A 22,872-nucleotide genomic window follows, 5' to 3' on the forward strand; every position below is an offset into this window, starting at 1 on the left:
TTTAAAAGTCTTTAACAACTGGGGCGCCTGGGTGGCCCAGTTGGTTGAGCATCTGACTTCGGCTCAGGTCATGATCTCACAGTTCATGAGTTCAAGCCCCGCATCCAGCTGCTGCTGTCAGCACAGAGCCTGCTTTGGATCCTCTGTCCACCCCCCACCCTCTTCTGCCCCTCCCCCGCTCGCACGCCCCATCAGTTAAAAGTCTTTAAATAACATCACTTTGCACTCTTTGCACTTGAGCATGACATGGAACTGCTCTGCATCCTATAAAGCTCTATGCAAATACCATTTGGATTTTTTGGGTTTTGTTACCTGGAATGAGTGAACAAAGTTAAGGACTTGTAGAGAGAGTTTTCTACTGGAATGTAAGAGGTTCTGCAGGCTGAAAAAAAGGGAAATTTTAAGACAAATATAATTTTAATGGCAAGAACTAATATCTCACAATAATTTCAGCAATTTAAATGCATTTATATGTGTAAATACATTCTGATTAATCACATAAAAAATTAAAACATTTTTCAGTAGTTCTCATCCGTGAAATTTCTGCCAGTTTTAAGAGTAGGGAGTTTAACAGTGCATAAAAGGACCATTCTGAAATAAAAAACCATGTATAAAACGAAAACTGAGAAGTTATTGTGAGGAAGAGTTTAAACTATTAGCAAATATAAATGCTAAATGAAAGAAAATTTTTAAAACGAAAATTCAGGCAGGAATGACAATTATGATACAAACTTCAAATACCCAATGTAATTTTAAAATACATCCTGATAAAAAGCCTGACAGATTTAACACACATCAACCCACCTAAATCAAGTATTTTTCAAATATGTAAACTGGTAACAATCATGGTGGCCATCTTTAAAGCTGTTATTAGCGTTTCTACTTTTTTACTCATGTATGTTACTTTCAGAGAACTGCTGAAATTATTTGTTGACTGAGCACTTTTAATCTTCTGATAAACTCTATTAAGCCAATTAAATGAATTACTTCTACAACTTTGTTTTCTAGAAGAAGTCAAGGAGACCTGTGGACATCAGCTCTCTCAGCCACCCTACCAAGACAATGAGATTGAGGAATATTCCCATATGCTCCAAAGTCGCAGAACTTTCACAACACTGCCTCTTAGCAACTGCTCCCAACAGATCAGAGTAGGCATGGGAAACAAAACCTACATACCATCTCTGAGAAGTAATACGTGCTCATTTTAGAAAACATGGAAATCTGAACAAAATTTAGAAATTCAGCTATAATTCCACCGTAATAGATAACCACTATTTACATGACATAATTTGAACGTGTGTTTGCTAAGAGTGACAGAAGTGCACAAGGGAAATGTTCTAGACACACACATATTACAAACACTAGGTTTAGGTTTATCCTCTCATATACCTCGCCAGACCTGGTAATTAAGTTAACATAACTAAAATTAACCAAAACATGTGTCCCAAATGTTTGCATAAGTCAGATTTTTGAGGTGCTTAAGTTTAATTTTGAAAAACATAGCAAAATCCTTAATTAGCAATCTCTATTCAATCAACAAATATACTCAAGGCAATTACCATGCTCATGTGTGAAATGAAAGAAAATAAGATGTAACAACTGAGAGCCTAGAAGTCTCACAAATGAAAAGATGACAATGAATATAAACCCTCACCTCTCTTTTCTGCAAAGGCCATGTGTCGCAATTTTTCTACAAACTTTCCGGTTTAATTCAGAACTAAACAATGGAATTCCAAAGCACAGCTCAAGAGGAACCCAATCCGCTTCTGTTGTGGCAGCTACAAAGGGCACACAGCTGTTAGTCACATAGGTAGTCACATATGTTATGACTGACCAGGGTTTAACTGAGGCCCATAAATTTTCAGATTCCTCCTACCCCCGCAGTATCCAGCAATGGGCTTAACAGGGGAGAGGATTCAGAGAGGTCAGTGAATCTCTGAAACAGGAAAGAATCTTTCTTGAGTATGTACGTGCTTCTGGGGAGAAGGTACAAAGCTTTCATCAGATGTTCAAAATGGTCTTTTCCCCCCAAAAAAGATATCATACGACAACTACAGGATGAAAGAATTTAACATAGGAAAAACGCAACTGAAGTCATTCTCAGATCATGTTTATATAATACTTTAATTGTTACTCTAAACATAAAAAAATGTTTCCTGGTAAATGCTTACTAAAAGGCCCACTGTGGATAAATAGAGCAGACAGATGCCATCCAAATGATGTAACAGAAGAGTTAAACATCAGAAACTAGTCTAAAGCTACAAATTAATTCTTAAAGCCTTACCAGAGTTGTGTTTTGTTGCCGAGTCTAGAGTTGCTTCCTCAATGACCATTTCAAATGACTCTGTGCTCCCATTTACATCTGAGCCAGAAGCCAAATCAGGGTCTCCTTGTAATTAAAGGACATACACAATGTTAGGGTTTAGTAGTCGGCACAAGTCGTCAGTAAATCGGTTCTAACGGAAGAGAAGACTCCAGCAACAGGAATGACAATGGAGAATAATGAACAGTCTTCAGCCTAAAGCAGTTCCCAAGGAGGGGGCAATTTTGTCCCCCAAGAGACCTCTGACGATGTCTGGAGACCTATGCGGTTGTCGTGAATGGGGACAGGGATGCTACTGATATCTAGGGATGCTAAACATCCTACAATGCACAGGACAGTCCTCCAAAACAAACAATTATCCCGCTCAAAATATAAATGGCGCTGAGGTTATAAAACCCTGGCCAAAGGAAACAAGGACTCAAAAGGCAGAACATAAGTTTATTAGACTTTCACTTAGATCTTTACCAAAGTCGCTTCTATCCCCATGGAAATGTGCAATCTGATTATGTTATTCCTCTTCAAAATTCTTTGACTCTTCGTATCTTCCAGCACTGAAGATCCTCCAAGATCTCCTGATCTTACCAACTTCTTTACTCTCATTTTCTACTACTTTCCAACAAATTCTTTCTTTTTGCCAAGATGAGCTTACTCTACTGCTTGATTCCCTCTGCCTGAAAGGCTGCTACCCTTCAAATACACAGCAACCATCTTTTACGTACCCAAATCCTCACTTTTCAAGACTTACTTCAAGCTTTACCTGCGCTAAGAGGCCTTTTCTGATAGCTCAGTTGGCCTGAGATATGCCTTCTCGGCCCTACATCAGCACATGGAGCTGATGCCAAGCTTTGGCACAGATTTTAACACTACGCGGCAGGCTGACTCACTTGCTTGTCTCCCTTTCTAGGGTTTCATTCCTTAGGTCTTACTAATTTCTATCTTTCTAGCACCTCAGCAGGTACTCCATAAATGCTGGTGGAATGAAAAAATAAAACATGGAAATGCCCCTGTGATACATGGCAGTCAACTGTTAAAATTTACTCACATCTTCTGGCCAAAGGTAAAGGATATTTGGGGTGGATATTTAACTCAGAGGGAGCCAATCCGATCCACTGGATGGCTAGCACATCAATCATATCTACTCAGGATTGCACACTGAGAGGCTCAGGGAATATAGTCAATCAACGACAGACGTTTGAATTGAAAGGTTTTCTAGAGTCATGGACCAGAGCTGGCACTATGGCCACCAAAGCCACATACAAGCCAAAACTAGGCCAGAGTGGAAACAATCAGTGAGCATGAGAAGGTGACATGCAAATAAATTCTTTAATTAAGAAAGTAAAGGAAAACTAACTGTTGTCAATATGCAAGATGGGCTGGAGACAGAGGAGAATGAGGCCAGGAAGGCTAGGCAGGAAATGGCTGCAGTGATTCAGGATTACAGTATTGAGACGCAGGTTAGAAGGACAGTTACAGAGAATTTCAAAAGAAATGAGAAGAGAAGAAAGGATATGAGAGACACTTCTAAAGACTAATTCCCCAGAACGTGGAAACAAAGTGGACAGCGTGAAAAAAGAAGGAAGAGGCAAAGACAAGATTTTAGGCCTGGGTCATTGAGACAGTGGTGCCTTTGACAGAAAAAGAAAGGCTGAATGGGGAAAAAAAAAAACCTGTTAATTCTACTTTGGAAACCTCTTTACAAAGAGACTCAAGTTCTGAAGCCATCACTTCACAGAGGAACTTAATTTAAAGCCTATTACCACAGAGCCAACAGTAAAGAAAGGGCTAAAACCTAAAAACCACTCCGTACTCTAACCCCAGGTCAGTACTTCTGTATTTTCTCCATCTGAACAACTGATATTAGTCCAAATGATGTCACAGAATATTTTCTCACCTTAGTGAAAAAACACTAAGTATTACATAATTCGACATCCCCACAAGAGTCCCTGCTTCTTAAAATACTAAGATTGCAATAAACTCAGTACAACCACCTTAATTCAGAGAACCCAACCACTGGCTGACCTCTCTCATCAGAAGCGTCACTGAGTTTTCTGTGCGCAAGGCGGCTCGAAGCATTCAACATGGTGACATATCCACAAAAATGCTGCAGATCCACTTTGTTCCTTAATATCTGCAAGGCTTTATGAACACTCATGTTGACGCGAGCGAACTCTAAGAACAAAGAGGTGACATTACACCGTAAGTACAGTTTTGTAACATAAAACAACATCAAAAATGTAAATATACCTTTATTGAACAATTCTTAGAACTCCTTTTATACTTGAACCTATCAACACTGATTCCAACAAAAACCTACTTGTGAATGGAAAAACCTGGCATACACAGATTTATTTATAGCCTCCAGGAGGCATTTACGGTATCAGAACAAACTATGTGCTAAGCAAGCAAACAGGGCCCGGTCAGGGGCGCCTGGGTGGCTCAGTTGGTTGAGTGTCCAACTTCAGCTCAGGTCATGATCTCACAGTTCGTGGGTTCAAGTCTCACATCAGGCTCTGTTCACATAGCACAGAGCCTGGAACCTGCTTCAGATTCTCAGTGTCTCCCTCCCACTCATGCTCTGCCTCTCTCTCTCAAAAACAAATAAACATTAAAAAAAAATATTTTTTTAATAAAAAATAAAATAAAAAATTGGGCTGGTCAGTGGCAAATTCTCTAGACTTCTCTTCGTGGTTCTATTCTGCCTCAAATGCTTCCTTGTTGGGCTTCTATGTACTACATACACATTACATTTTTGAAATGTATTAAATACACATTATATTTTTGAAAACCTTTTTAAAGTAAAATTATTCCTATTTAGACAAAAGCCAAAAAGGACTTGAAATTATATCCTTAATAAATTATTCAAATACCAGTGCAAGTTTTATAAATACATGAACTTCTATAACAGAAATATGCTCTATACTCAGATATGAAGATTCTTTTATAATTCACACAATCTCTCAAGGCAAGAGAGCTATTAATCAGTTTTTGAGATTTTGTATAAATTTTAAGATCCTGTTGTCACTAGCCTGTATCTTCAGGTGAACTAATATTTTTCCACAGAATTTATTTTTGTAAAATGTTTATTTTTGAGAGAGAGAGACAGAGAGAGGGAGAGAGAGAGAATGGGAATGTGTGCAAACAAGGGAGGAGCAGAGAGAGAGAGGGAGACAGAGGGTCGGAAGCAGGCTTTGCACTCTCAGTGCAGGCTGATGTGGGGCTCGAACTCACGAACCATGAGATCATGACCTGAGCCTAGGTCGGATGCTTAATCGACTGAACCACCTAGGCGCCCCTCCACAGAATTTATAAAGTATCAGAGGATTAAATAGCAAAGTTTAATTGCAGAGAAGTACTTATTGAAAAGAGGCTATTTTTTGGAAGAGAAAACTCTTCTCTAAACTTTGTACACATTTATTCACAACAGGCAAGAGAGAGAACTTAATTTCAAACATGAGGGTTCCGCAGTCTGGCTATGTGAAAAGGAAAAAGATATTTTAAAAATCTTCCTTTCCCCCACTCTATTATTTTGGGAGAACATTAAGTTCTTATATAAACTAACAAAAATTAGATTACTTGAACCATTCACTGCTCTCTAAAAATTCAAGCAAGATGGCTCTAAGAACCAGAAAAATAAGATTATACAACAGCAATTTTACATGGAGTAGTGCTATATAGATATATGTTAAGTTTTAATCGTATTGTTTTTCTTTTGAACATATATACCTTCCTAATATTTGACAGAGAAAGGGTCATCTCCTATATTAAACAAAAGGAAGAATAAATTTGCTTTTAACAGATATTCTCTGAACATCTTATACCAAATGTACTTAATTCACATCCAATTCTAGAAAGAGAACACTTTAAACGGGTTTTCCCCCTGCCCTTGATTCTAACTAGCTTTATTTAGTTCAAACTCTATAATCCACTCAAATCCTAATTGCAAAAAGTAACATTTAACAACAAAATCAAATGCTGAAAGAGGAAATACATGCAGGTACTCTGTAAACCGTAAAGTATTATACCCATATTCAATGGCATGTATTTCTAAATCACCTAAAAAAGCTCCTGGCTTGGAAGAGGGAGGCAAATAGTATGTAACACTGGGAAAGAAAAAATTGGCTTTCTAAGGTAAAAAAATTCCCTGTGAATTCTTCTCCCCCAGCCTCCAAATAAACAATAAAAGAAAAGTAAAAGGCTAAACAGAGAGGAAAATCTAGTCTTTCGCCTAAACAGAGACCTACTGATTCTCTTCATCTCCAAGGCAAACTAGTATTCCTTCAAAGATCCTAAATAAGTCTTATTCTACTAGTTCTTTATGGGAAAAGGCACATGACAGAAAACTACCTTTGCTGTTGGGATGAGCACTGGGTGTTGTATGTAAGCGATAAACCACAGGAATCTACCCCAAAAACCAAGAACACACTTTATACATTGTATGTTAGCCAATTTGCCAATAAATTATAATAAAAAGAAAGAAAGAAAGAAAACTACCTTTGCCAATACTCTTTAAAAGTGGCAATGATAAGACCCTAGAACTAGGGCGTCTAGGTGGCCCAGTAAGTTGAGTGTCTGACTTCGGTTCGGGTCATGATCTCACGGTTCATGGGTTCGAGCCCCACCGTCAGGCTCTGTGCTGACAACTCAGAGCCTGAGACCTTTCGATTCTGTGTCTCCCTCTCTCTCTGCCCCTCCCCAACTTATGGGCCTGAGCTTTCTCTCTCTCTCTCTCAAAAATTAATGAACATTAAAAAAAAATTTTTTTTAAAGACCCTTGAACTCAAAGTTTTAAGAATTCACTTCCTGCTATGTTTTCTACCAAACTGTTGACAAAGATTAATGATAAAGAACTCAGATATAATTTAAAAGCAAGATACCTCCTTGTAGTTCTGTTTCATCAAATGGAAAAGGTATGTGGACAGTTTCTCCTATCCCATGCAAACCATGTCCCTAAACATGAAGAAACACAGTTGAAAGTTATACAAGAAATCTGTATTTCCAGTAACAGATAGTCAAACAATAAATAAGACTGTGCCATGTGATGGCATATTCTACAGTAACATACCATCAAAAATCTTTCAACAATTTTTAATTTTTCTCAGCAAGCAAAGACCTTAAGTGTGTATTAACTTATAGGACAATGTGTCTCTAAACGAGTGTACGGCTAACGATAAAGAGAGGCCGACTGAACAGGTACATCACGTGTGAGACAACTGAAGACTGAAATCAGGCACACTCATACAAGGGTTAGCTGCAGGTCCGAGAGAGGAAAAGTGGTGAAGGAATCCCATCATCAGTCACCTGGCATATCATGAACTAGGAATGCAAAACTCAAACACCTGTACTCAGTGACATATTCAAAATTATATGATTATGAATGCCCCCAACTGGGGTTAAAAGAATCAACGTATGTATTTTCAATGCAGCTACCAGAAAAAAAAAAAAAAAAAAAAAAGGAAGCTCCCTATGAACGGAAATGGAAAGGTCTCCAGTTGCTAAGTGAAAAAAGCATGGGGATATAGCACTGTGTGTTGGCTTGCATCTGCATAAAGAAATTCTAGAAGAGTACAGCAGAAACTAAAAATGTATCTGATTAGGAAAAGAAATGGGGAGAACTGGGAAGATAGTGTTGGAAGGGTAGTGATACTTTCCTCCATGCATCTTTTAACAGTGTTTTATTTCTGAATCATGAGAAGGTTCTATCAACTCAAAAACTGAATTAAAAAAATCTGAGTCTAACCACCCCATTCCCATGCTACAAATAATAATTTAGTTTTATCTATTACTTTCAATTAATGTTCATTTGAATTTTGTTAGTTTTAAAGGGTTCTTTTTTTTAATTTACATTTCCAGGTTTATTTTGGTTTTATAACTGTTTAAGAATAATAAGAATGAAGAACTTAATTTTATGTTTATGTGTATTTAGTATCGCTACAAGAGAAAATTTAACACTGGGGATCTATACATTTTTCCATTGAAAAAACCCTTTGCCTTATTTAAATTCAAAGTACTCTGATACACAAGAAAAAAATTATTTCAGAGAAAAACTGCACTCGTTTCAATGGTGCGTATAACAACCCGAATGTATTTCTTCTGGTAGCCCACTTTTACCTCATCGGTACCATTATGATTTATACCCCAATCAAGGCTGTTACAATGAAAGCGTGGCTTTAATCAAAATTGTGTTTTAAGTTCCAGCAAGATGAATTTCTCCCATAAAACTTAAAATAAAAGAGGCATTCTTTTTTAGCAAAAACAAAACTCCTCATAAACACGTTAAAACTGGGCCACATCTGCTACCACTACCGCCACACGGCTAACGCCTTCTGGGACCGTCCCGTGTGCTGGGCACAGGTACAGGCATTTTATGTAGATGGTGCAATTCGCTCATTCATTTCAACGACCTTAGGAACCATTATCTTTAGTTTGCAGGTGAAGGAATTCAAGATTATTTAATTTGCCCAAGATTCCTAATAAATGGTGGAATCAAGATTTTAACTTAGGCAGACTGACTCGAGCCCACGTCTCACCCATCCTATGAGGTCATCTGCCACCACTACCCCTGCTAGGTGTCCCCCCTGCTGGCAAACGCATCCTGTTCTTCGTGCTTTCAACTACCTCCACGTGCTGATGCGGACACTCAAGTCAATGCTTCCTGTTCAACTCTCGTCTGGATTTCAAAATGTCTTCCATTACCGACTAGATAGCCCTACCACCCAAATGTCCCACAGGCACCTTAGACTCAGCCTGCCCCAAACACAACACACATCATCTGACCCCCATCAACCGGCTCTTCCTCCTGTTTGCTCAAGCAGGGATGTCACCATTCTTCCACCTTCACAAGCCAATCCCCCAGGAATCCTACCCCTTCCTCTTCTCATAGCCTTCTCAGACATCTGATCAATTCTATTAATTTTAATTTGTAAGAATTATTGAATCCAATTTCTCCTTTCAGTACTTATTCTTCTAATCTAGGCTGACTTCCCCTCTTATCAGGACTCCTACACCAAATGCTAATTGGTCCTCTCGCTTCAAGTATCTTACCTTACCCAACCCTTCTCAGCATACTCTCCAAGCTGATCTTCCCAAGACACACTGACCACATAAATCCCCTGCTCAGCACCCTTTGCTCTCTTTCATCAATCTATAGGGTACAGTCAAAGCACGGTAGCAAAAGGGTCAGGCACACTACTCTCCAGGGCCTGCCTACATCAAAACACTCATAAGTAGCTACTCTGAGCCAGGTGCTGTTCTAGGCACTAGGGAAATAGCAGTGGAGGAAAAGAAAAACATCTCTGCCCACAGGTTTATTCATGCTAACCCCTGTGCCTGACCTGGCTCTCTTCTGTATCATCCTTCTGTATGCAGCCTGAGTCTCATTTTCTCTGAGTGTCCCCTCAGCCTTGCTCCTTGCCTCAAGGCTGAACTAGGTACTTCTCTCTAATGCTTGCAGCGTAGATAATTCTATTCAACACTCAGCAAAAAACTGAAACTGGCTGCTTATGCAACTTTTCCCACCAGACTTAAATCCCTTGAACACAGGGACCGTGACTTATTTGTGTATCCACGTTAATTAGCACAGAATATGGCACATAACGATTGATAGTTGAATAAACCAATGAAATCTTTATCGAGAACCTATTATGAAACAGAAAGTGTGCCGCACACTTCAGCACATTCTTATTTCATTCTCTCAACAATCCTAGGACTATAAATTGCTTATCTCACCATTAGCTGCTACATTATTTTTTGTTGCTATACAGTAAATGTCACCATCTCCGTTTCATGGGTGGGAAACTAACAGAAGTATCTTCAAAATGTTACACAGCTCATTAGCATGTGAAAAGAGGGCCCCATCACCAGGCATCAAGAAAACACAAATCAAAACCACTATGAGATACCATTCACACCCACCAGGTGGGTTCTAACTTAAAAAGTCAGATAATACCAAGTGCTGGTGGGAATGAAAAGTGGTGCAGCCACTCTGGAAAACAGCCTGGAAGTTCCTTAAACAGTTACACACAGAATCGCCATATGATCCAGCATTTCCACTCTTAACCACATACCTAAGAGAAATGACAATACGGCCACACAAAAACCTATAAATGAACAGTTACAACAGTGATTACTATGATTCTTAATACCCAAAAGGTGGAAACAACCCAAGTGTCCATCAACAATGAATGGGAAAAACAGATCGTGGTATATTCGTACAAGGGACTTCTTATTTGGCCATAAAAAGGAACGCAGTAATGATTCATGACGGACTGATAACACGCTACGACATGATGAAGCTCAAAAACATTCTGCCAAGTAAAAGAGACCGGTGACAAAAGACCACACATTACGTGACTGTGTGTGTGAAATGCCGAGAAGAAGCATTCTAGAGAAAGAGCGAGTAGATTAGTGTTGTTTGGGGCTGGGGACTAGGGGACTGAGAACTAAAGGTTCGGGAGTTCTTTTTGAGGTAATGAAAATGTTCTAAAATTGAGCTTGATGACGGCTGTGGATACCTGCAACTACACTAAAAAACACTGAAGTGTGCAATTTAAATTGGTGAACTGTACGCTACGTGAATTATACCTCGACAGAGCGATTACATGTATCAAACAATTACGGCCACACAGGTAGCAAATGTGAAGCTGGAATTCAAGTCTGGGTCTCACTACAAAATCCATGTTGTTTCTGGGATTCCCACACTGCCAGACAAAGGCCAGGGCAAAAATCCGTATCTCATCTCTTATGTTTCAGCTTTACAAATTTCAAATCACTGACATCTGTGACTTAACAAATTAGAATCTTTAAAAATAAAAATCCAAAACTGGTTGTTTCAAACAAAGCAACTGTACCTGAATCAAAACTGCCGAATGTGTTAAAGCATCATTCAGCATCGTGAGCACGTTGGACGTAGGGACTACCCCAGGGTCATGACCCCAAGATGTTATTAGTAATCGATCATAACCCTACGGAAAAGAAATGAATGAAGATAAAATGGCATTTAGAAATTTTAAAAAGCAAACAAAAACTAAGAAGATCTCAGTTTATATCCAATGCTGTAATGCTGCTTACCAATCTCTACCCTCCTCAAAAACAACTAAAGAAACAAACCTCACACAACATACCTGGAATATATCTGGCAGTTTTCGAAGTCTTGTACCTTTGGACAGTAAAAGAGATGGTGGTCCTTGCCCGGTGATGTAATAAATGTATAGTTTAAACCAGACAGAACTGACTTCTGGGATAGCTGGTCCAATGTGCTGTAATCGTGAAACGAGTAAGATAAAGTTGTAATACTTCTCAAAAGCAGCCAAATTTCACAAGGGACCAAGGATGGCCTTACAAACAGCTAATGCCTCACATAAATGCTCACTGCTATTATTCTTATGAAAATAAATTTTAAATGCTCCATCCAAGCGGTTTCCATGTTATTCCAGAATTGAGAAAGCACGTCTTATCACCGTAATTGGGAGATGGACCCTGGAGGAAAACACCAAGGTCTGAATCTTGGCCTCGCCCCCTCGGCTGTATCACCTTAAGAAGGTTACTTCTTTGCTTTTCTGTAATGTGGTGACAAATTATCTACCCTGTAAAGACATTGTACGCTTGCTCAAAAGGGTTTAAAACAGTGCCTGTCAAATAATAAGCTCTATTTCAAAGTCAGTCATTGTCATTAGTCACATGCAATTCCTCACAAAGGGACTATCTAACCTTCCATCCATCTTACCATTCCTTCAGTTCATGGATTCCTACTGTGCCTAGAAATCGTGTTACAGAACAGGAGGAAATGTGTATACGGGATAGGGTTGGGGGGACACACAAAGAATTATGAAAAAAAAAAAAAAAAAAGTTGGTCAATGTAAAATCGGTAACCACTCCTACCGAACAGAGGACGAATTTGGAAGTGAGGGAGGTGTGCTCACGAGGGCAGCTAGAACAGCACAGCAACGAAATCAACCTTATACAAGGATCCCTTCCTTTCTTCTACACCATTAACCTTGCATATCTAGGAAACCAGGCAGGATGCAGCCCTGAAGAACAGCTATGTGATCCCCCCTCTTTGAAATGGCATCCTTGCAAAGTACACAAATACACAACTCATTACACTGAAAAAGTAAAAGAGCAGCAGTAATTTTCACAAGTCAGTTTTAGAGACAACTAAAGTTCTAGCTTTCAAGCTCAATCTTTCCCGTTTATTTACCATCATAGCCCCACTTCTAAAACATTTCATTTTTCCTAATTGACTTGATCCCTCAAGTCAATTAGGGATCCAGGCTTCCTTCCTAGAGCATCCAAAACATTCTCTTTAAAATACTGCATTCATCAAGAAAACTTCAATGTGGCACCAATCACGAGATGATACATGAATAAAATGCACCAACTCTACCCAACGAACTGAACTTCTTACAACAGCATAAAATACAAAGCTGCTTACTGATCCCTGATCTTCATATTTGGTATCAGCAAATTGAGATAACACAATCAAACCGGAAAGCCTCTTCTTCAAGTCACCATGAGCAAGTCTGAAATGCCACGGCTAGTGACACTCCAGGTGGCTCTTTACCTGAGGGGTGCAGCTGCTCACAGGCCGGATTTCGTTGGTGAGAGGAGCCATGGAGACGAGTAGTGTGTAATTTTTGTTCAGAACTCTGCTACAAGTTGCAGGGTCCAAACCAAGAAGGCTTTCACAGCGTAATAGATCCAGAGGAAAACCTGAATTATGATCAAGCATACACATAGAGTGAAAGACTGACAATGTGAAGCAAAAATGTCCAAGACAAAATATTGGTAAAATATTTAAATATTGTAAATGTCTAAAATAAAATATTGCCTTGATATTTAAACATTGTTTTCACAGAGTTATCTCTATTAAAAATGCCCAATTTCCTTGGAGACCACTGAGACACTTTAAGACTTAAAACTAAGGGTCTTTATTCCCTGGTCTAGAAAGATTAATGGTCTACTGGTGTTTTGTGAGGCCACCTCTTCCGTTAAAAGTATGTGCTTGCTCCACCTTGCCTCCTCTCCATCCCCAGCCACGCCAGGGCAATGGCATATTATGAAGACCTAAGCGCCACAAAAAAAGCTGTCACCTTGCCTCCCCCAATTTCTGATTTCTACAAAGAGCTTCAAGACCAAGTTCTGAGTATGGCATAGGAACGAGTTCCTCAGCTAACAATATGTACCCAAGACTGCCGGTCCGTAAAGCATGAACTCATTCAGCACGCAACAGATTTTAAGTGTTCCCATTCTTAATCCTTTCGGAAAATACCAATTCTGTTTGCCCTCTAAAAAGAGATATTTAAGGCTGAAAGAAACTTTGGAAGGTCAAGTTGGCCCATCTCTCACTCAAGCAAGAATGAATCAAAAAACACATGGCCTGCCGGAAGGGCACAGAAGCACTGAGCACAACTAGCATCAGGACCTTGGTCTTTAATATCATACCCTAGTATGAGAAACCAGGCTCCTAAGAGAAGAGGCTGATTCCAGGAATGGGACAGAAGTACAAGAGAAGATAACACTGTTTTGCCAGAGAGAAAAGAACTGCGACAAAAGTAAAAAAAAAAAAAAAAAAAAAAAAAAAAAATTTAAAGGATGGAGGCATGGCACAAGAAAACAGGAGCCGGCTTGAAGGGAAACCCACAGGCAAAATCTGAGACAAATGCAGCATACGAATTAAGAGAGCAATGACTGATTATAAGCCACTGAAAAAAGTAGGAATTCATCAATCCATACTGAGAATATAAAAGAATGCCTAGTCCCAGCTGTTACTGGAAGAAATACTGGAATTGGAAAAAAGTGATCAATCTGCAGCCATCACAGTAAAGAATGGTTCAGACAGGACCATCACTGGATGCTCAATCTGAGAGGAAATACTGATGAGGAGTAGGATACGTGCATGGTCTTCAAGTATCTGCCCACAGATTACTTAGTAGTTGAGGGTGGGGAGAATAATTAACTGTACAGTGGAAATATCAGAAAACACATTAACTGGGTGATCAAAATTACCATCACAATGGGGGACAGATGGAAATCACATGCATCCAGATGTCATACCCTTAGAACATGACATTACTTACATGATATTCTAGACTTGAGCGCACAACCTGAATCTACTAATCACAATGAAACATCACCTACACCCCAGGTGAGAAACTTTCTGGTAAAACCAACAAAAAGGGACTATATTCTTTAAAAAGAATGTTCTAAAGGACTAAAAAGGTTACAGATTTGTTCCAGAATAAAGGAGATAGAGGAAACACAACAATTTCATGCAGATCTGATCTTAAACCAGATCCTGCACTTGAAGGGCGAAAATGCTATGAAGGACATGATTAGGTCAACTGGAATACAAACGGTAGATTACTGTATCAACATTACATCTTCTGAAGTTGATGTGAGGGCATAGCCCTATTCTTAGGAAACATACCCTGAGAGGAGGCGCCTGGGTGGCTCAGTCAGTTAAGTGTCTGACTTTGGCTCAGATCACGATCTCACGGTTCGTGAGTTCGAGCCCCTCGACAGGCTCTGTGCTGATAGCTCAGCCTGAAGCCTGTTTCTGATTCTGTCTCCCTCTCCCTCGGCCCCTCCCCCGCTTGCACTGTCTCAAAAATAAACACTAAAAAAAATAGAGGAGAAACATACCCTGAAAAATTTAGTGGAGTTAACACCATGATACTTCACTTACTCCCAAATTCTGGGCTGAAAGTAACTGTACTACTTTTATTTGTTTTAGTAAATTTAAAATATTTCCAAATAGGATGTTTAAAAAAATAAAAACCGCAGGGAGTCTGTGATTTAATGTTATTGGAGGAGAGAGAGTCCTACAGATGTCAGGAAGAACATCGGGTCCACACCTCTGGCAAACAAAGGAAAGACAGAGAACCGAAAGCAGCGATAAGACAAGACTGGCTGGACCCAGATGTGATGTTCATTTTGAAGTACAATGAGAGGTGAGCAGTTGGCTTAGGAAGAGGAGAGAAGGGGAAAAGTTCTATAAAGAGTAGAGAAACTTATGTTTAAGTACAACAATTCAAGAGCAAATTTAATAAAATGGAGAAATCACAGCCACGAGTGAAAAAATGATAAAAAAAAATCTGAGAGAGGAGAGACTAAACAACAAAAGCTTTAACTGGTACCCAAAACCCGTCAAGTATCAAGCCAACCTCCGAGGTTAGAAAAATAAACTTAACTATTTTCACACAGATAAGGTTTAGGTTTTCCCTTTAACATACATTTTGGTACATAAATTAATGGTGAAAAAGTTTAGTCCAGATTACGGAGAGGTCGTTTATGAATAAATCAATAAAAAGCTTAGTGCCTGGGGTACCTGGGTGGCTCAGTTGGTTGAGCGTCCGATTTCAGCTCAGGTCACGATCTTGTGGTTTATGGGTTTGAGCCCCGTGTTGAGTTCTGCGCTTACAGCTCAGAGCCTGGAGCCTGCTTTGGATTCTATCTCTCCCTCTCTCTCTGCCCCTCCCCCCAGTCATGCTCTGTCTCTCTCTCTCTCACTCTCTCAAAAATAAATAACATTAAAAAAATTAAAAAAAAAAAAAAAAGCTTAGCGCTCAAGAGAAGTTAATAAAAGGGACAGAGCAAAAAAAAAAAAATTCAAGAGACATGGATTTAAATCCCATTTCTTCCACTGACTGATCATACAGACCATAATTTATATGGGCGAGAAATCTGACTGAGACAACCTTCAATTTCTTTATCTATAAAATGAGTTAAACTTGCCTGGCCACTAGCACCAACATCCCTGCATTCTATCATAAGCACGGAAGGATGATATATTTTAAGATGGTTATAGCAGAGTATTTCAAATACTCTAACCTGTTATCTCCATAAGTCACTAAAAAGTCCCGGTAACTTTTACGTACAAAGACATCTTCAAGATTGTGCTGCTCATTGCTCAGGTCACATGATCTAACATTTGGTAGCCAAAAAATGGTTACTATTAACAAACGCTTATGAGTAAGTGCTTTGGCCGCTTGGCATTTGATTTAATATTCTCAGTTTTAACTATTTACGAACAATCTCAAAAAGAGCCCCAGCATGGGACCGTTCCTCTTTCTGCTCACGTCTGTCTCTGCACCTGACACGCAAAGGTTGCAGAGCCCAGTCACAGGAAACTGAGCGTGTCCAGCCTCACTCAGCTCAACCACCTGGCAGCTTTGCGGTCACCTCCACAACCACTTTTGTGGAGTGACAACTGATTCCGTCCTTAAATTTTTAAATGGAGTTGAAAAGAAAGCCAGATGCTAGTGAAAGAAGTAGAATGAGAATGGATGTCACTAAGAAACTCGAAGGTTCTTGGCCAGAAAACAGAACTTCCAAGTGAATGAAAGAATGAGTGAGAGTAAATATTATCGTGGTGCCAAGATTTCACAGACTTCCGAGATGCAGCTCCTGCGAATGTCTGAGGATCTGAGCCAAATGCTCTTCACTGGTGCCCAGGCCACGTCATCTTTTCAAAACATATATTCCTGGATGGCGCTGCACAACGCAGGACCTACCATCCACTGACCCCCAGTTTGGGAACCCTCGTCTATCCCAACACTGACAGCGCATGCCAGGTGATCGCCACAGCAGGGCTCATCACAGATTACAAGTGTCACTACTTCTTTTACTCTTTAAAAAGGTTCTCCGTCCTCTTTTTTATTTGTTAAAGTAAAATACTTTAGTAAATATTACAGCAGCATTTCAATAGGAAGCTCCTGTTTATTATTTTTATACAATGGAATCTTTCACTCATGAAATTTTATGCTTTCTTAAAACAACTACATTTTGGCACTTGTTCACCCCTCAAACTGAGGCCTGTTCTAAATTCCGTCCAGCCACTCAAACAAATTAAACACTCCATCCCTTCTTATAGGTACTGAACAGATTTAAATGCTACAAATACTACAGTGGCACATAAGAAAGGAGAAAGAGTAAAATAAGGTAAGAAAGAGTTCACGAGCAAAGAAATTCACAAAACAAGCCTTTAGTTGCAAACTCGACATGCCATCTACACAAATGTATTAAATAAGTGAGCGTGACCTGTTTAATTTCTTAAAGAAGTTCCATAGGATCATGTCTTCAAAATCAAGTACATTTATCATACCATAATTGGGCTGGTCTGGCTGTGCAGTTTGTGCAACTAGATCTTTATTATGACGCAGAAACAATATTGTGTTTCTCAGAGTAAGTGCATGATCAAAATATCTCTGTGCTTCTCCTTCACCAGTGCTCTGAACCTAAACCAAGAGAAAATAAGTTTTGCAGCACCACTCTCAAACCATTCATCCTAATATGTAACCATACAGTAGAGATATTAAGACATTAAGAATCAATAAACCACAAATTTGGCCAGGCAATACTGAAACAAACATTAGCTTAAATCTCAGTTGAGTTTCTATTTGAATACATCCTTGAAGATGATAGAAATTATCCCAGCAAGTAAAACTAACAAACCAAATAACGTTAAATTACACCATTATATAAGTTGTATGTCTCACGTATGATTCAAATGGAGTGCTTAAAAAAACTCTTAAGATCTACATTCTACATTCTGCTTCTTCCAGAAGAGTACTCCAATCCATGGTCACCAATTACACCCCTAATTCTCATCACCGTGTCCACAGTTCTGTATCACTGGCTGCAAGGCTCAGTGGAGTATGTGATTCAACACGGCTGTTTCAACACTACTAAATATACAGCTTAAATTCATTCAACGAGGATTCACTGAGTCCCTACTATATGCTATGGATGACCTGTCTAGGATGTATGGATTGAATAGTGGACAAAACCGCTATGCTCACTGGACTTCATTTTAACGCATGTTCTTCTGACACTGAGTCTGTACTTGTTCCATACGTAAAAACACATATATCCCAGAAACAACACACGAAAACGAAAGACAAGTCTATAGGGGAAAATGACTAAATTAGATCTGCATTAAAAAATAAGATAACCACTTAAGCCTCATCAAGACGAAGCTTCTTAAAAAATAGCTAAGAAACTATTTTTAAAAACTAGGCTTCAAACTAAAAGGCCTTCCCAAAAATAACTATGTGATATAAGAGAATATAGATATATAAACAATAAAGTGATCTTCCAATTTGCTAAACGTAGTAAAAGACTAGTGGAGGTGAGAAAAATAAAAATCAGAAAAACAGAACTTAGAATGTGTTAGAAAATAAAAAATTTATTGGCAAATTTGCCAAGATAACACACAACAAGAAATGGGGTTAACAAGGTGTTAAAAGTATTGAGGGAATAATGGATGTATAAAGGTAACAATAAGAGACCAATAGCAAGGACTATCTCAAATACATTTCTGCCCTAAAAAAACGAAAAATTTATGGAGAAGGAAGAGTGAAAAAATGTCATGGTCTTTTTCTTAAGACATAAAGGATAATGGAATCATAAAATCCTCTAAGTAGCACATTTAATACACAGAGTTCACCACTAAAACACAAAAGGTACCAAAATTATTAGTCAAGTAACAGATTCAGCATATAAACTATTTGCAGACAGGAAAACAGAGGACAATAACAAAAACGAAAACAAACACACACAACACACACACACACACACACACCTCTACCACACCACAACCACCACCACCAAAAACCCAAAAAACCTAGGAAATGGAAACCCCCAAAAGGGCAATCCAGATTTAGAGCTAAGGCCAAGTAGGGCTGTCCTCATGGGGAAGAAGGTGGCTAAGAGCATTGGCTGAAGTCTTCCAGATAATAAAGGGGATATTGAGAGTGGACATAAACATGATACCCAGGGACACTGTTTCAGATTTAAGATAAGGGAACAAAAACTTCAAATAAAACAGCTGAAAGGAGATCTTGGAAAATCATACTAAAGAAAATTAAAAGCTATTTTAGAAAAACGTAATTCAAAAAATTACATAGACTATTTCTATACCCCATTTCATTAAACCAAATCACACTAAGGGATAGATAAGGTCCACAAATCACTTTTTAAATCACAAAATCTGTTCATCCACTTGATATTCTAAAGTCTAAATGACTGTTGCAGTATTAAGGTGAGGAATTAGGCAGGAATGAGCAAGAATACATGAAAACCTATACAATCAATAACTGATGTTGTATCAAGAAATGGTTCCAAATGTCCTGACATCCCATACTGACCAGTCCAGATTTACCTTTTCTAGTTCTATAAGAAAGCTGTCCAGAGACTCATCTGACAGTTTGCCAACTTCGAACATTGTGACAGCATGGCTTTTCAAGTTCTGTAATACAGAAACAAAACAAAAAAACTTAAAATGGACCTTAAACACCTTACATGAGTCTACTGTTCATAAGTCCTAGTTTTCTCTTCTTATATGAAGCATTAACATCTCACATTTATACTATGCTGTCTAATATAATTACACTTAAAAGTGAGTGACATGTGAAGCTGAGTCTTCTGATTACAGAAGTAACCCTCACTAAAGACTTACTATGCTCCTCTAAGGAATATAAAACAAAGACAGTTGCATTTTGCATTTTTAGAAATTAATCTAATTCTTAAAAAGGGACCTAAAAGCATGAACTATTTTAATTCTAATCTTTAAACACTGTCATATTTAAACAAGAATTTGACTTACTGGTGAAAGATTTCCCATCATTAAAAAGGCAGTGAGAGTTGAGTCAAAGAGAAAAGCAATACGCTTTGTATATCCTGTGGACAAACTCAAACTGCTTACACTGGCTGTGTCAGCTAGAAAAAAAAAAATCATAATGTAAAATCGAGTAAATGAAAATTATTCTTTGCTTATCATTTAGAATGAGAAAGTATTTCTTTTCAACTTTGATAATTAAAAAAATTCCATAACTAAATGTAAGCCAATATTGCAGTCCCAAAAGGTCCCAGTCCCACCTATCTCGAACTAAAAAAGGTTAAAAAAAATTTTTTTTAAGGTATTTGTGTAGTAAATTTCTTTTGTTGTTGTCTGTTTGAGAGCAAGCACACGTGCGAGCAGGGGAGGGCCAGAGGGAGAGAGAGAATCCCAAGCAGTCTTCACGCTCAGTGCAGAGCCCAAAAGCAGAGTTCAATCTCACGACGATGAGATCATGACCTGAGCCAAAATCAAGAGTCGGGACACTTAACTGACTGAGCCACCTAGGCACCCCTATAATAAATTTCTTTCCTTCTTTTTTCTTTTCTGTTTTTTATAGTTTATTTATTCATTTTGAGAGAGAGAGAGCAAGCAGGGGAGGGACAGAGAGAGAGGGAGAGAGAATCCCAAGCAGGCTCTGTGCTGCCAGTGCAGAGACCGATGTGGGGCTAGAACTCACAAAACTGCGCGATCACAACCTAAGCCAAAGTCCAAAGTCGGATGTTTAACCAGCTAAGCCATCCAGACACCCCTATAATAAACTTCTTAAAAGCCAATAATAAACCAAGACTTGATAACTGACAGAACATTAAGACTAGCTAGCCTAAACTCTTCAGACGAGTCACCTGGCTCAGGTAAGAGGCTGGGGTTAGAATGAGAGCCTATGCTGTGCTCCCCTCCCCCCACCCCAACATAAACCACATGTAGCCCCCTCGTCCATTAGCTTTGCCTCCCCTTGTGCTTGGCCCATACTGAGGCCTTCCCTCACTCACCAGCTGGCAAGCTATTATTCATTTTTAGCCCAACTATCCTCCTCTCCAGGAAAACTTCCTGAACCTCTCTAGGCAACAAGGGAGCACTTCCCCTCTGCTCCCATAAGCACCAAAACACTTCTCACATTGCTGTGGGTTTTGTGGTTATCCTGCCTTCTCTCTCCCTAGACTTAATTCTCAGAAGGAAGGTACCATATTCTTGTCAATTTTATACCCTTAAGACCTAGCACAGTACCCAGCATATGAGTAAGTACTCAACGACTATGTACCAAACAAATGATACCGAGAACAAAGCTAGGAGAGTTAACTCTGTGAGTGTATGTATAGACACAGGCCATCATCTACAAACACTCTAAATTAAAGTGAGTAAGTGCTAACCTGGATCTTCTTGACTGTTAGTATCTGTGTCAGTAGCCGATGAAGCTTCTTGTACAGGACTCCTACTTTCCCCACCATCCCATGATAGCAGCATCTTTTGTGGATCTAAAGTACTCCTATTAACGAAGAATACATCCACATTTTAAAAGTCATATAAATTATCTTATATAAAAACAGCTACTAAAGTCAGTACTCAAATTATGAATATCCATCCAAATCCAGTCTTATGTTCAAGCCTGAAATTGAGACGTAGCCCCCAAATGCTCTGCCCACATACAGCAATGGTTCTTAACTAAGACCCATGGACAGGCTTCAGGGAATTTGAGAACTCTTTAAAACTATATGTAAAATACTAAAACAAACAAAAACAAAAACAAAAAAACTGTATGTAAAATACTGTATGTACTTTTCTCTGGGGAAAGGGTTCTTGTTTTCATCATCCTAAAAAAGATTCATCACACAAAAAAAGATTAAAAACCACTAATATATAGGGTTCACCTCAACTGACCAACAATTTGGTAAGTAAAATATTTGTACATAAAACAATATTTTTTCCTACGAGGAAACTCTAATATCTCATACTAAATAAATGAATTACTTTAATCTGTTTACGGATGGAACATTCTTCCACGATGAATGAAGCTGGTCCAAATTTATTACTTGTCCCTTCTTATGGGCAAAGCCCAATCGGCAATACATTGAAACGGCATTCTGAAAGGAACAGAAAGGAAATTAGCATTTACAATGAACCAGACATCAGAATGTTTGTAGAGAGAAAATATAACCGTGGACTATGCTTACAGTGATCCTCACACATTTTCATCCCATAACTAGAAAAAGCCATTTTTCAGTAGGCCTGTTCATCTGCTACGGTCTTCACATCCGTAGAAGAGCGAATGCTCCCAACCCTCAGGCCTGCCACTGTCTACGAAGCAAGAGGCTGAAGTGGTGCAGTTTAGCAGAAGTTGTTGCTTTAACTGACCTCCTTACTCCTTACTAGACACTGATCACTCTGCTTCCTGCGTGCACAGGAATGTGAATGCCGGCTTTCACTGCGTGGGGTGAAATTCCACTTCAGGATCCTTACTTCTTTCTATCTTTGCAAGGACCCCTTTACTGTCCCCACTCCCTTGGAGAGCGATAAGAATCTCACTGTCTCTATCTCTCAGTAGCTTATCAATGGCTTATAATAAAAGCCATTCAGTATTTATAAGTAAAAAGAGTATAAAAATTACATACCTTAACCAAAGATAAGTCTATTTCAAGGACATTTGCAAGCTGGAAGATAAAAAAAAATTATTTACCTTCCTAGAATTATCAATATTACACAGCTTGTAATAAACAACTGAACCATATAGAGCAAAATTTTAAATTAAGAATAACTGAAAGACTGAATAAATTTTGAAATCAGAACTTTCTCCTTTTTATGTCTAAGATGTTTAGAGTAGTAGGAGTCTAGATAGGGACCATAACAATGAAAGATTCTTTTCTCTTTAATTGAGTTTCATTTAAAATAAGAAAACGCCTATATCGATCAACAGCCTACAGTCCTTTTACCAAGAAGT

The 22,872-nt window shown here is 38.8% G+C and overlaps 1 protein-coding gene across 1 annotated transcript in view; it reads right to left on the minus strand.

The window, feature by feature from the left end:
• Positions 1-22,872, minus strand: part of FAM91A1 (family with sequence similarity 91 member A1) — a 44,072-nt gene that overhangs the window by 3,949 nt on the left and 17,251 nt on the right. Inside the window, exons 10-23 of the mRNA XM_027063948.2 lie at positions 22,547-22,585; positions 21,906-22,018; positions 21,308-21,423; positions 19,926-20,038; positions 19,482-19,568; positions 17,424-17,556; positions 12,882-13,030; positions 11,443-11,577; positions 11,170-11,283; positions 7,198-7,270; positions 4,343-4,492; positions 2,285-2,389; positions 1,655-1,778; positions 313-382 (exon numbers count right to left, since the gene is read on the minus strand). Coding sequence (XP_026919749.1) covers positions 313-382; positions 1,655-1,778; positions 2,285-2,389; positions 4,343-4,492; positions 7,198-7,270; positions 11,170-11,283; positions 11,443-11,577; positions 12,882-13,030; positions 17,424-17,556; positions 19,482-19,568; positions 19,926-20,038; positions 21,308-21,423; positions 21,906-22,018; positions 22,547-22,585 — 1,521 coding nt within the window. The remainder of the gene's footprint in view (positions 1-312; positions 383-1,654; positions 1,779-2,284; positions 2,390-4,342; positions 4,493-7,197; positions 7,271-11,169; positions 11,284-11,442; positions 11,578-12,881; positions 13,031-17,423; positions 17,557-19,481; positions 19,569-19,925; positions 20,039-21,307; positions 21,424-21,905; positions 22,019-22,546; positions 22,586-22,872) is intronic.

Source organism: Acinonyx jubatus, chromosome F2 (genome assembly GCF_027475565.1).
Source record: "Acinonyx jubatus isolate Ajub_Pintada_27869175 chromosome F2, VMU_Ajub_asm_v1.0, whole genome shotgun sequence".
Lineage (NCBI taxonomy): Eukaryota > Metazoa > Chordata > Mammalia > Carnivora > Felidae > Acinonyx > Acinonyx jubatus.